The 13,165-nt window shown below is 45.2% G+C and overlaps 1 protein-coding gene across 2 annotated transcripts in view; it reads left to right on the top strand.

Moving 5' to 3' along the window:
* The window catches only part of PRKG1 (protein kinase cGMP-dependent 1), a 508,740-nt gene extending 497,884 nt beyond the window's left edge, over positions 1-10,856 (top strand). For both annotated transcript variants that reach the window (XM_055790419.1, XM_005235115.4), the window contains exons 14-18: positions 21-184; positions 1,120-1,242; positions 1,337-1,399; positions 2,423-2,489; positions 6,690-10,856. In XM_055790419.1, coding sequence (XP_055646394.1) covers positions 21-184; positions 1,120-1,242; positions 1,337-1,399; positions 2,423-2,489; positions 6,690-6,788 — 516 coding nt within the window. In that variant the 3' untranslated portion in view covers positions 6,789-10,856. The remainder of the gene's footprint in view (positions 1-20; positions 185-1,119; positions 1,243-1,336; positions 1,400-2,422; positions 2,490-6,689) is intronic.
* The last annotated feature ends 2,309 nt before the right edge of the window (positions 10,857-13,165 follow it).

Genomic DNA, 13,165 nt, shown 5'->3' with positions numbered 1-13,165 from the left:
TGGTACTCTCCTTTCTACAGGTCGATTTTGGCTTTGCAAAGAAAATAGGATTTGGAAAGAAAACATGGACTTTCTGTGGAACCCCGGAGTACGTAGCCCCCGAGATCATCCTGAATAAAGGTCATGACATTTCGGCAGACTACTGGTCACTGGGAATCTTAATGTATGAACTCCTGACTGGCAGGTATGGGCATTGGAGCCGGCGCCACTGCTGAAAATAGATCCAAATATTTCTGCTGTTGTCACCCTGATTAGGCAAGGGGAAGGTTCAGAGCTGGCATGTGCTGTCCGGCACAGCAGTGTGCTGCTGAACCTAATAATTAGTTTTTCCACTTTAAATCACAGCTTCCATGCAGACCTCTCAAAGGGCAAGACATGAGCAGGCTTTTTAGGAAATGCTGTGAAATGATACCAAAAAATCATTTTGTGCCCTGAATGAGCTGAACTGGTGGGGAAAGGGAAAGGGTTTGTAGTTCACCTGGGGAGGTGCAGCGATGGGCTGCCGCACGTCTGAAAAGGAGGAGGTAGACCTGACACCACAGGGACTTGAGTCCATATATCCATCCCTTTATTTAGGTTTGGATGTATATATTACTGCTGATGGTGGTAGTAGTGGCTTCCTGGCACTTCCTCACCTCATCCCCCATTGCTCACTCCCAGGATACAGGAGCTGGAAAAGATCCATCACCTCAGCCTCCTTATCCTTTGGGGCTGGACCCAAGCCCCTGTTCTGTTAAACAGATGGAAACCTAACGAGTCCCCACTGAAAGCTTGTCACATCAAACAGAGAGTAAGCCAGCGAGCATTGCTCAGACCCTTTTTCCTCAGGCTGTTGGGATATGGTCCGTCATGGAAAGAAGAGGTCTAGCATGTGCTGCTCTGGGGAAGTTCACTCTTATACTTCCCTGCAGTCAGCATCACTGAAATCCAGACAGTATCAGAACTCCTTGGCTGAGAAATATTTAAGATCACAGGAAGTAAAACATTGCTAGTTGTCATCTACCTTTCCTCATTTCAGTAGGATACTATGTTTTGCTCTGGATTTTTTTTTTAATCAATCTTCAATGCTATTTTAAAGACAAGCTTTCAATCTTCTTCATTTTCCTCTCCCCTCTGAAGTCCCCCTTTCTCAGGCCCAGACCCCATGAAGACCTATAACATCATACTAAGGGGAATAGACATGATTGAATTTCCAAAGAAGATTGCCAAAAATGCTGCTAATTTAATCAAAAAACTATGCAGGTAAGCACACGAAATATAATTGCCTTGATCTTGTTTGCAAATAAACGAGTTCAGAAGGATTAAGAAAGTAACCAATTTGTTACTCATTTTATAGGGACAATCCATCAGAAAGATTAGGGAACTTGAAAAATGGAGTGAAAGATATCCAAAAGCACAAGTAAGTGTCTTCTCCACCATCCATCAGCCCCCAGAAAAATGCACTTCAAATAGTTCCATTTTCTGCAAAAAATACTTTCCTTAAACTCCTTTGGTTTTTCCCTTCTAGTGTGCTTTAGACTTTAATTTAATTTTCATTAGGCTTTTTTTTTCCCCAGTGTTTTTTGGTGTAGATACTAGCTTTGCCTATAAGCTAAACACATGGGACATTGACCATTACACTTTAATTACTCTAATGCAGAAGAGGATTTGGAAGCAATCCGACTCAGCCACTGCTTGCTTGGAATTTTTGGTTTGCAGAATCACTTTCCAAGGTTCTTCTGATTTCCCTTCTCCCCTAACCCAGCACACTTTCCCTCTACCTGTAATGCCAATTCATTGTCCCTTTTGGTCTAATGGGACAGAGTTGTTAAGTGATGTCTTTTAAGTTTTCACACTGGTGGAGGGGGATAAGAACAAATTAGAGACCCATCGCAGAAGCAAGTTATCTCATCCATCTGTGCTGGTCCTTCTCTTGTCCCATCGCCAAAGCAACAGAAATGGGTTGGAAGGGCATTTTTTGTGGACAGGTTGAAGGCTTAGCTCAGGGGCTCATCTACCCACCTGAGCTGCTGGAGGTTGAGCACACCTGAGGTGCCCAAACCAGGAGAAGGACATCCCTGTGCATGCCCTTAGCTCCCAATCTCATACAAAGAAGGGACATATGGGAGGGATCAACGCTATAGAACGGAAAGAGCAGCTGCCAGGACATCTGCAGTAAGGAATGTTTTTCTTCTGAGCGTTGGTAATTTGTACTTGCCATGGTATCACCACTGGGTTGCTACACATGCTTCATTTTCAGTCCCCAAAAACATATATAAAGATGACAGGAAAAATTATTAAGGCTGATCGGACAATTTGAAGAAGACAACTGCAGGAGATGAAACCCAGTATTTAAGCAATTTAAGCAATTTAAGCAATTGATTTTTTGCATAGAGAGATTTTCACCACATGTCTAATTGTTTCACTGTTCCTTCCCTTCTAGATGGTTTGAAGGCTTTAACTGGGAAGGGTTACGAAAAGGGACACTGACACCTCCTATAATACCAAGTGTAAGTTTTCCTACTTATTTTCTGCTTCATGGAAAATAAGTTTCTTCTGAATGAATGTTGTGAGCTTCAGGCAGTAGTGTGCTGTAGTTGAGTGGCAACAGCATGTGCTTTATTTCTTCTGGAGATGTTTGAAGAGACTTTTCCAGCTATACTTGGTTTCTGGGCAGTCTCTTCCAAGAGAAGGGAGTTTGGGGAGGGCATGGCTGCTATGAAATGCCCTTTGCAGCAGGAGATCAGGGCAGGATCACTCACTACTATGCATTTTTCTCTTTCTCACCTGCTCCACTTGTTTCTTCATCTACTTTTCACATTTCAGTGGAGAGCTGCCACTTTCACCCCTTCTCTCAGATGTGTCCTCTTTCCTTCTCTTTTATTTTTTTTGGTGAGGCAAGCAGGATTTGTATGCCCTCTCCCTTTTCTTTTGCATTAACCTTTCCTTCTGTCTTTTCTTTTGTGCTTTTCACCCTTTTTTTCCTGCGTCTATGTCCTACATGAAAAGCTCTGTTACCATCTAGTTTATGTTTAACTGGGAGCAGACACAGAGGGACAGCTCAATTCATTTTCCTTTAGAGCAAAGCTCTTCCTTTGATGTCTTTGTGAGCTCTTTACCCACAAAGCCTGCTGCAAAGGGAAACCAAACAGGATTAGCTGATAGAAATTACCTTGGCCCCTTCTGTTCTGCAGCCTCCCCTCCTTGTTTCAGCTTAATCCCTTTCTCTCCATTCCTCTCCAGCAGGATCACGGAGAGAATGACATTAGCAATTGTGTTTAATTGCACCCCATTGCTCTGTCCGCCCATGGTCCTGCACCTCCTGCAGCAAGAGCAGGCACAGCTCCGGGGCTAAATCTGCCATCCCAAAGTTACCTTAGCAGCTATGAAAGAGCAAGAAGGTTTTACTGCCTCCCTTTTGCCCTATGGGCTGCAGAAGTTACTGGCAGTCAGTGGGCAAAAGCAGGACTTTGCCAACACCTGCCTAAAGCAGGATGCCCAAAGAGCATATGAATGTTTTATAAATCAAAACTGTGCGTTTTTTCTGTTTAGCCTGTTTTTAATGATTATGAATTTGTCAGCAGTACTGTTCACCACATCTCAAGTCAGACAATAAAATAAAGCTTGCTCCTTTGCATCCAGTTACAATTTCTGGTTTCCATGTGCAGGATGTCAGTGTAGCCTGAAAATGCCCCAGTATGTTTTTCTGATCATTTTTAGTGGATTTTTAGTTTAATAAGAGCATTTCCAATACTGCTTTTACCCAATATACATGTGGACCCTGCATGTCTAACCCTCAAACAGCACAACTGGCAGCAGTGACTTCAGCGGTATCTGCTCCCCGTGGGCATGAATTACTCCCTGATGTCACCAAGCTGGGAGTGTGCTCCACCACCAGAAATGGTCTCTGCTCCTTTGGTATTGCCTAGAGGAAAGCCACTCTCCAACCTGCTGTGCAGGAAATCACACATTCTTTGCTTTTTCAGTTAGGTCCAATGCAGTAGGAGAAAAAGATTGTGTGAGCACCCAGTTCACTTCTTTGGCGTTATTTCTTGATATCATCAAGGCTGTATGTTCGTGGGACTGGTGACATCCTACCAAGGAACACATCTGTGATTGCTCCCAAGAGACTGATCTGCTGTCGCTCTTTTTGGCCAGCACACCACCGTCAAGGCTGTCTGAAATAGATGGGAGCATTCCCTCTTCAGATGACTCCTGCTTCCAGGACAGCTCAATGCTGACAGCCTCACAATGCCCTCATCCCCATTCAACAGAGCTCGTTCTTTTAGAGCTCTTAGGAGTAATATCTTCCCTAGACATACACCAGAGATCCTCTCCAAAACCTGCCTCTGTTAACTAGTGAATCTTGTCAACCCCAAAGCTGTCAGTCCTGCTCAGCCTTGTTTTCCACAAGTTTTTCAGTTGCTTTGGCAAAAGTCCCAACTGCCAGTAAGAGCCATATCTGAAGAGGGACCCAAAATACATAGCTCTGGGGGAAGACATCCATTTTTCCTTCAATCACAGCACCTTTCCTTCTTATCTGTAAAGGACCCAGCAGGGCTAAACATAAAGACTAGTGGGGTTTTTTTAAGTGAAAAGCCCTTCCCCAGCACTTTAACCCTCATTAGCAGTTACATGGTACTACCAGTGAGGCAATCAAAAGCTGCTTCTTAGCTCTTACTCTCTGGGATTTTAGGAAAGGTCTCAATTTACAAACTGCTGCTAGGACACTACTTCAAGAAGCAGCTGAGCATCGATACCACAGCTGAAATCTGTTAGAGTAACTGTCTTTACAAGCTTTTCACTCTTCCAAAGATGCCCTTGTCTTGCATCACAGCTCTTGCATTTGAGAAAGACCTGCAGATCTCTGAACCATAATTCATCTCAAGCCCTTATGTTGGTAAGCAACCAGAAAGCTGATGTTTGCACTTTATCTTCATGGATGGACAGGAAGTAAATACAGAGTGTCTGGAGAGGGCATTGAAAGAGATGTTGGTTCCCATGTCTCTGACATTGAAGAACTGCAGGCCATGTAGGTGACCTGGGCCTCAGAGCTGTGGGGAATTGCACACAACAGCATTAGCATCACATAATGTCAGTCAGCAGAGTAACAAGTCATCTAACCCAAATCATATTTCTTCTAAGAAAAAGAAAACCCTCTACATTTGAGGTGTTGGATGTACTCACCCTTTCTGTTTTGTCAGATGAAAAGGCAATCTATTTCCCAAAGCAGGACTTATTTCCCTTCAAGCCTCATCTAACCAGAGCTCCAAATGTGCCTGCCCTGCGAGGTGCTCCCAGAGTGGACACCTGCAAAGGAACCCTGAGGAACTCCACAGATGCTTTCACCCAGTGCAGTCTGCTTATGCACTATCACTGCTGAAAGGCTTTCGCAAGAATCTGCAGCTTGTGCACATCCTCAGTGAATGGACACACCAGCTGCATCTCATACACTTTGGTAGCTTGTATCTTGTACGCACATCCCCAAAAATTCTGCTCCCAGAGGGAGAGCTCACAGGGGGTGGGCTGAGAGAAAGAGAGATATGTGGTCCAGCCCATGGCACTATGGAGGAGAGTGAGTGTGGAGCACCCCAAGGGTGAGGACCCGAAGGGTGAAGGAACACCAACAAAGTAAACAGATCCAGATAACTCAAAAGAAATTAAATTCCAGTATTCAGTACACGGTGAAGCATCTCATCACTCTGTAGTACTCCAGTAATCTTTTACAGATTGTTGTTTTTTTCAAAATTAGTTGGGTATTCAAGAATCTTAATTTTCCCCAAGATGTTTTCAGCAGCAGGAAAATGCTGATGCAGCTGGGCAGCAAATTAAATTTAGAGCTGACGTTGGAGCACTCATTGATCATATAGTCTTTTCCCAAGGCTTATAGCAGCATCCGGTATTGAGTATATCTCCTGTACTGTAGGTTAGCCTCTGGCTGCGGCCTTCCCACCAGCTACACACATGAAACAGCTAAAAAATACAGCAAGTGTTTCCTGCCCAGCACTGCTATGGCAAGTGCAGTGCCCTCCAGCCTGCGCTGGCTACTTGGGATACAGCTTAAAGTACTGATTTTCTCAAGTAAGACACTGATTATTTTGGTCTGGAGAGCTCCTGGTCTGTTTGTGTGTTGTTTCATTTTTTCAAATTGCATTGAGTGTGTCAGGGTCTCATTGTAAGAAAGCTTCAGTCACCATTGTAAAGCAAAAAATAAAAAGAAAAAAAAAAGGGGGAATTATCTAGCTATGGTACATTTTAAATTATATTATTTCCAAATAAGAAGCATACTTGGCCTTCATCCTAGAAAGATACATTTCTCTGGTAAGCTTCCTAGACTGAGCCGTACTTGTCATGAAACTCGAAGCTGGCAGGGCCCAACTCACAGCCTCAAATTCAGGATCCTGGAGCCATAAATTGGAAATCCTGGGCTTTGAGGAGGCCCAGGGCTTTTCCAAGTCTTTTCTGATGACCTTGTACCAATGGGTAGGACAGTTGCTCTTGAGACCCTAGAGGGCCTGGATCATTAGAGTAGGGGAGCTATGGGAAGTCCTCCTGGGATTCAGCAAAAGAGTTGTGGAATGCAGAACTTTTCTTGCTTGCTGCAGTTAGCAACAAATGCTCTTGAATGATTACAGTTGTGAGATGAAGAGATGTCTGAGGGGGTCCGCTTTGATGACCAATCCCTTCTTGTCACTCTCTTCTTTCTGCAGGTTGCATCTCCAACAGACACAAGCAATTTTGACAGCTTCCCAGAGGACAGTGATGAACCACCCCCTGATGACAACTCAGGATGGGACATAGATTTTTAATGTATTTCTCTTACCTGCTTCTGCCTTGCTGAAGACAGCTTCCTGGGACATGGCTGCCAGCGAAACCGAAAGAATTGGGGAGGATTAGTGCTCGGGATCACCATGATGCCTTGATTGATGCTGCTACAGTAACTACAGTGGCATTAGGACTTCTTGCTTAGATGACAATAGTGCTCTTCATGTTTTATGTTCAAACTTACAATAGCAGTTGACATGGTGGTCCTGATGCAAAGCCTTTCACCAGTAAAGAAATATGTTTTCTATCACTGCAATGATCTTGCTACATTCTTAATATAAAAGTCTAGAGATATGTAATGTAAGACGCACTTAATTCTAGCTGCAAGGTACTGGCTTTATCGGTAGGATCAATAGTAATTTATTAAGTGCTGTAGCTAAATACAGTGCAGGATTTGGGCTACTCCCACCCTCCAAACTCTGCAGGGCCTCTACTGTGGGCCAGCATAGGAGCAAAGGGAGGACCACAACGGTACTGGTCAAAGAGTTCATGTCAAAGCAGTGGTAAAATTTGTCCTTTTTCTTTCTGAGCAGTATTCATGACAAGACTGAATGTTACCTTTCCTTTTTATTTTTGCGATATTTTTATTTAGCCTGGTAAAACAAAAGCACAACTGCTCTAGATCCTGTTAAGGCAGATATGGGTCACTTCCCTCATATGGCTGAAAACATACTGTAACATGACATTTGTTTGGGGTTTTTTTTCCCCTTTCCCTTGATACAAATACATAATTGCATGAAAAAATCATAAAATTAATCCGTTTTACATATAAAATAGTGCTTCATTAATGGTCCTGTAATAAAGTGACAGCAGCCCACTGGTCTTATTGATTAGCTATTAGGCATAAAACTAAGCTTAACTTTTACCTTTTTAGAACCCAAAGGGAAAACATAAGACCCGTAATGTACTTTATAGGTGCTATGTACATCCCTCATCTGTGAATATACCTATTTAGTCAACCACCATTTCAGAAATATGTAGCAAGAGGCATCATTCTCCATCACGCTCTTAGGTGATTTTATGTCTCCATGTCTGCTTCTCTTCCATGTCTAGTACAAAGCTAATTAAAATAAAAGGTGGTACTGGGCCACTTTGCTGGCTGTGTTTGTAACATTGCCCATAAAAATGTAATCCTAATGCCTCACCAGACTAAGGAGCTCCACAGGAAAGGCAGTGGAATTAAATGGAAAACTGATATTGGATATGTTTGTGCGGAGTCTCCATGCCTCTGGCATACCGGGTCCCCAGTGACCCTGTTGAAGGCATGGGGATGGCTAGAGCCGGGTTGGCTCCTATAGAAAAAAGATCTGGGGAAAACACTGGTTTTGTGTGTACAGTTTTCCCTCACTTCCACTGCCTTTCCTTTGCTTGAGTACAGTCTCTTCTGATTTATAGGGCATAACTGAGGAATCCTGTCCTGGATGCCTGTCGCATATACATGGGACTAAAAGTTTATGGCATCACACCAAAAAGAAACATCAGCTTTCAGTCTCTATAGCAGACCCTCCTGCAAAAAATTAGCAGATGCTGCCCCGTTTCATCTCAGAGCTGCCAAGAGCTGTTGTATACACTGGAAGTCGAAAGATCAAGTTCTGCTGAAAAGTCATTCATATGACTTTTGCCTACATAGTATGTGGAAAATGTATGTTTTAACAGTAAAAAATTATTTCCCTGATGATAAATCCCAACTCTTTCCTGTATTCCTAATGAAAGTGATTTAATAGAGTGTATTAAAAGGTATTTTCTCCCCTTCTTTGACAGCATTGACAATGTCTGCTGTTGGCCAGCAAACTAAAGAGCTCGGTCATCGTGATGCCTTTGAAACCAGTCGGTGCCGCTGAATTTCCTTCCTAATTTTCTGAAGGGTGAGGCAACACCATCGGTACAGTAACTTTAGGTTATTTCCACTATTCATTAATCATTAAAACTTTGTTTGCCTTCAAAACCATAGGGAAAAGACAGTAACTACATCCTCTGGGAGTTACTCATGTAGGGCGAATACACACTTTTCAGCCTTTATCTGAGCAATGGAAGACACTGAAAGCCAATGCTGAGTACTAGGGCTAAAATAATCACTAGACATCTTAGCAAGCAGGCAGCTGCCTGAAAGCTGAATTCTTCACTTGCATCCCCCAGGTTTTCCACTCAACAGTGCAGCGACATTGGAGGAGAAAACTTGTTAGGTTTGGTAATTTTCTATCGAAGAATGTAGAGAGGAGTTTGTCCCATAGTGACAATAGTCAGTAGCTGAGATGCAGTTGTCAGTCAAAGGATTGCCAGAAGGAAAAAGCATCACAATGAGTTTGGGGGGCAACATGAAAACATTACAGGAAGAAGGTTTTAAAATGGGCTGATGAGTTTTGGGGTTTTTTTCCTGTCCTTTTTTCTTTGTGCCAGGCACGGTGATTAATACCTGCAACGTGCAGCATGCACTGTACTGAATATAAGTTTATTTTGATATCAAACACCTCACTCGACTTTCATCACCTTTCCTAAAGCATACTTTGAACAACATACTTAGCATATGTATATGATAAACGCCTTCATTTATAAGTAATATATTTGAGTTGCATTTTATATATATATATATATTCACAAAAACAGATTGTCTCTGTGTTTCCACTTACTGTCCTTTCTTCTTTGTTTCCTTGTTTAATATATGGGACGACAGCGTATTACATAAGGGGAAATCAGCTCCTGTATTTAAAATGAGTGTATTAAGATTGGTGTCATTAAGACACAGACAATCCATAGCTTCTCACAGTGCTGCGTTATCCATAGCAAACTCTTATTTAACAACAGGACCACAAGCGAATATTTATGTAAATAGGTATTTTCGTGTTGATATTTTGTGGTACACATGTAACTTTTTCTTTTAGAGTTCCATGGCATTATTACTTCATTTTCTTATTTGTAATGTAATGTTTTTAGATCAAGGTAGACTTGAATTAATGTCATAATTGTCAGTATTATTAAACTTTATGTCAACTGTACTGTTAACTCATCTGTCCCATAGTTTTAGAACATGACTAGCTATCTGGCATTGTTGCAAGTGCCTTAAATCCATGGCATCCTATTAAAAAAAAAATTACAGATTTGGTGTTATGCTGCATGAGAAAGACAAACACACCTCAAAATGTCGTCCTTTCTTAGCTTGCTGCGTTTTACAGTTCTTTCTGCTACCAATTTCTAAGCCTTTATTATATAATATTGATGAATTACAGAAATGATGAAGTCGTTCTCTTATTTCTGTTCAATGTACCAGAGCTGTGTATCTGTTAATGAGATACAGAGTCATTTCTGTGAAATGTATAAATGTTATGTGCGGGTCAAATTAATATATGACATCCTATCAGTCCGTAGACAGGTATTCCTGTTTTGCTAAGCCGTGCAGATTCAACCCATTGTGCTGTCCAGCGCCAACCTCCCGTCTTATACAACCCCTTTAGAAATCTCCCACCTGGAAAGAACAACGAGCAACTCAGTGTGCAACCCAGCCTGCGTTATTTGACCTGAAGCCCCGATGCAAAAGCATAGCTCGTTTGCACCACTCAACAAAACAGGATCTGTTTCCCACCTCCACCCCCCGACTCCTTCTATATGCAACCCACCGCGGAGGTGAGCCTTCAGCACTCTTGCAGAGCTGAGGTGGAAGGCTGGAAGCTCCTCATTCTCTGCAGCTCCCTGGCTGCGTAAAGCAGCCGTAACACTGAGACTTGGGTGGTTTTAGGGCTTTACTGGCAAAAGGGGAAATTTTCGTTTGGAGTTGCCTATCATCCCAAGTCCCAGTTTACGCTGTTTTTACACTAGCTCTTTGTTTTCTATTCTTATTTTCTCCAGTTTTCTTCTTACCTGAAAGAGGTTTTGTTTGTCAGACAAATGTCGGTCATCCACCGGTCATCAGCCGGTTGCACTCTTTTGATGTAGATTTAAGAACTTTTTTTCATAAACTTTAACTGCTTTTGTTTTGCTCTGTACTTTCCCTGCAGCTGTAATTGCTGAGTGCCTGTTGTATACTTTATAGAGTTGAAATAAAAACAATTACTTTTGAACAGCGTGTCGACTTTCTTCCATGGCAAAACCCAAGTTTGGGGGAGTTCTTCTGGTTAGTGATTAAATTGGGGGGGGGGTTATTCTCATTTATTAAAACATGCAGTAAGAGGTAACGGATCAAAATGTATGGTATTTGGAGATTAGTACTGGGGTCCAAATTTCCTGCAGGATGTAAAGGCAGATGGCCACAGTTACTTTTTTTTCGCTTATTTGAGCACCTGCATCACTGCAAGTAGCCCGGCCAAAGGGGTCTAAGGGTGATGGGGGTCCAGCTTTGAGCAGGCTTGGCACAGTGACCCCCACAGCTCACTTCCAACCCAGAGTACTCTGTGAACGTACTGAGCAGTAAGCACATTTGCAGCATGTTTACCCTTCAGGGATGAAGAATGCACTTTATATTTTGATTGCTGCCAATATAAGCAAGTCTGGGACATGCAGCTGGGAAGGGACCATGTTTCCAACATGAGTTACATCATTGCTAGATGGGATGTGGCTGCAAACAACACCGGTATCAAAAAAAAAAAAAAAAAGATGTCCTTGTCATCACTATTCCTTATGGGAAATGCTAAGCGGTGGTGATGAAGGCATAGCCATTAATGGCAGCGCAGCCACGGGATGTCAGTGAAGATCTCACCTCTGTGCACAGGATGATGCAGCATTCAGGATGCTGAGACTCTGTCCAACCCAATGGATTTAAATACATCCTTGGGAAACTGCTCAGCCCCTGTGCGATGCAACTCGTCTTTAAATCTCAGCAAGGTCAAAGTTATGTGCGTACTTCAGTGCTATGTGGACACAAAGCCTGGTAAAAACTGGAGAAAGGAGCAAGAAAACATCTTCCCAGGAGGAAAAGAAATTTGGTAATTGCCTAAGCAGCAGCTGGGAAACATCATGGAATGATTGTGCAGGATGCAGCAATCACAGATACAAGTTAGTAATACAATAAAAAGCCCAGGGTGACGTGGCCCTCACCTGAAACTGCAAGGGGAATACAGGGATTTCGGGGCAAGGTGCCGCCCTCATTCTTGCAGGATAAAAATAGCAAGGCACTGGTTCGCCCGAGTGTGGCGGGGATGTCCGCTGGCCGCTGACTCAGCAGCACCACTTCTGCCAGCACCTGCATTAGGTGCTTGCCGAAACTTTCCCAGGCAATTATTAGCCTGGCTTGAGCCTCTTGGGCCTGAAATACCTGATAGCAGCTCCCTGCAGAGGGACAGCGATACCCGTTGTGCTGGAGGTGGGTGAGCGCTGCTGGGGTTTTAATTGCAGGGCTGCACCGTCTGGAATTGCCCACCCTCAGAGGAATAAACGTGTATGGTGGGCTGGGGCAGCGCTGCGGTGTTTAGGCTTTTTGCCCGTATTTTCTTTTAAACCCGGCCTGAAGAAAATAAATAAATAAATAAAAGGACCATTATGCCGTCATCGTGAAAACCCGATTTAATCAGTTGGGGTTTGCCGCTGCACTTGCACAACCTCCCGGGGGCGGGCTGGCGGCGCTGCCCCGGCGTGGCCGCCAGGGGGCGCCGTGGTGCCGGCCGCACAGCGCTGCCCCGGCGGGGCGGGGCTGGGGGCTCGCGGCGCCCCGAGGGCGCCGGTGCGGGGACGGCGGGGAGGGGTGGGGGGGCGACCCCTTTGATCTCCCCGCATCAAAGGCCCCGGGAGCGCCCCCCGGCAGCGTGCCCCCCGTCCCGGCGGCGGCGCTGCCCAGGCTGGGGTCAGGCGAGTGCGAGGGCAGGAGCTGGGAGTGGGGGGACACCAACGGGGGGACGCGGGCCAGGGCTCAGCCCCCGCCGTGTCCCGTCCCCCACACACAGACACTGGGCCGGGGGGGCGCCGAGCGGCCCCCTCCCTTCCTGCAAAGCTGCGCTGGCGCCAGGAAGGGCGCGGGGGGCGGGTGGGCGCAGACATATAGGACACCAAAGGCCCGATTCTGCCGCCGGGCGGGAGGGGCTCGCTGCACCCCACCGCGGCTCCCAGCTACTGGGGGGGGCTGCATGGCGAGCCCCTCTTCCCCCTTTCCCAGCTCCCCCCGTCGGGCGAGGCGGCGCACCCGGCTGGAGACCGCGGCGGCGTCGGGGCGTGCAGAGCATCTGTCCGGGGACCGGGGGAGCTGTCACTGGGGGGGTGTGGTGTGTGCGTGTCTGTGTGTCTGTGTCTGTCTGTCCTCGCCGTTGCGAAACCCCCTCCCGGGCGGCGGCCAATGACGGAGCCCTCGGGGCGGGGGTGGGGGGGGTTGGGGGCTCATCGGCACAACCCCCCGGGGGCCCTTTGAAATCCCATCCGCCGTGCCCTCCTCCCCGAGGGGGCG

Source organism: Falco peregrinus, chromosome 1 (assembly GCF_023634155.1).
Source record: "Falco peregrinus isolate bFalPer1 chromosome 1, bFalPer1.pri, whole genome shotgun sequence".
In the NCBI taxonomy this organism is placed as follows: Eukaryota; Metazoa; Chordata; class Aves; order Falconiformes; family Falconidae; genus Falco; species Falco peregrinus.
The sequence above is the reverse complement of the archived record's forward strand: the minus strand, read 5'-3'. Positions and strand labels throughout refer to the sequence as shown.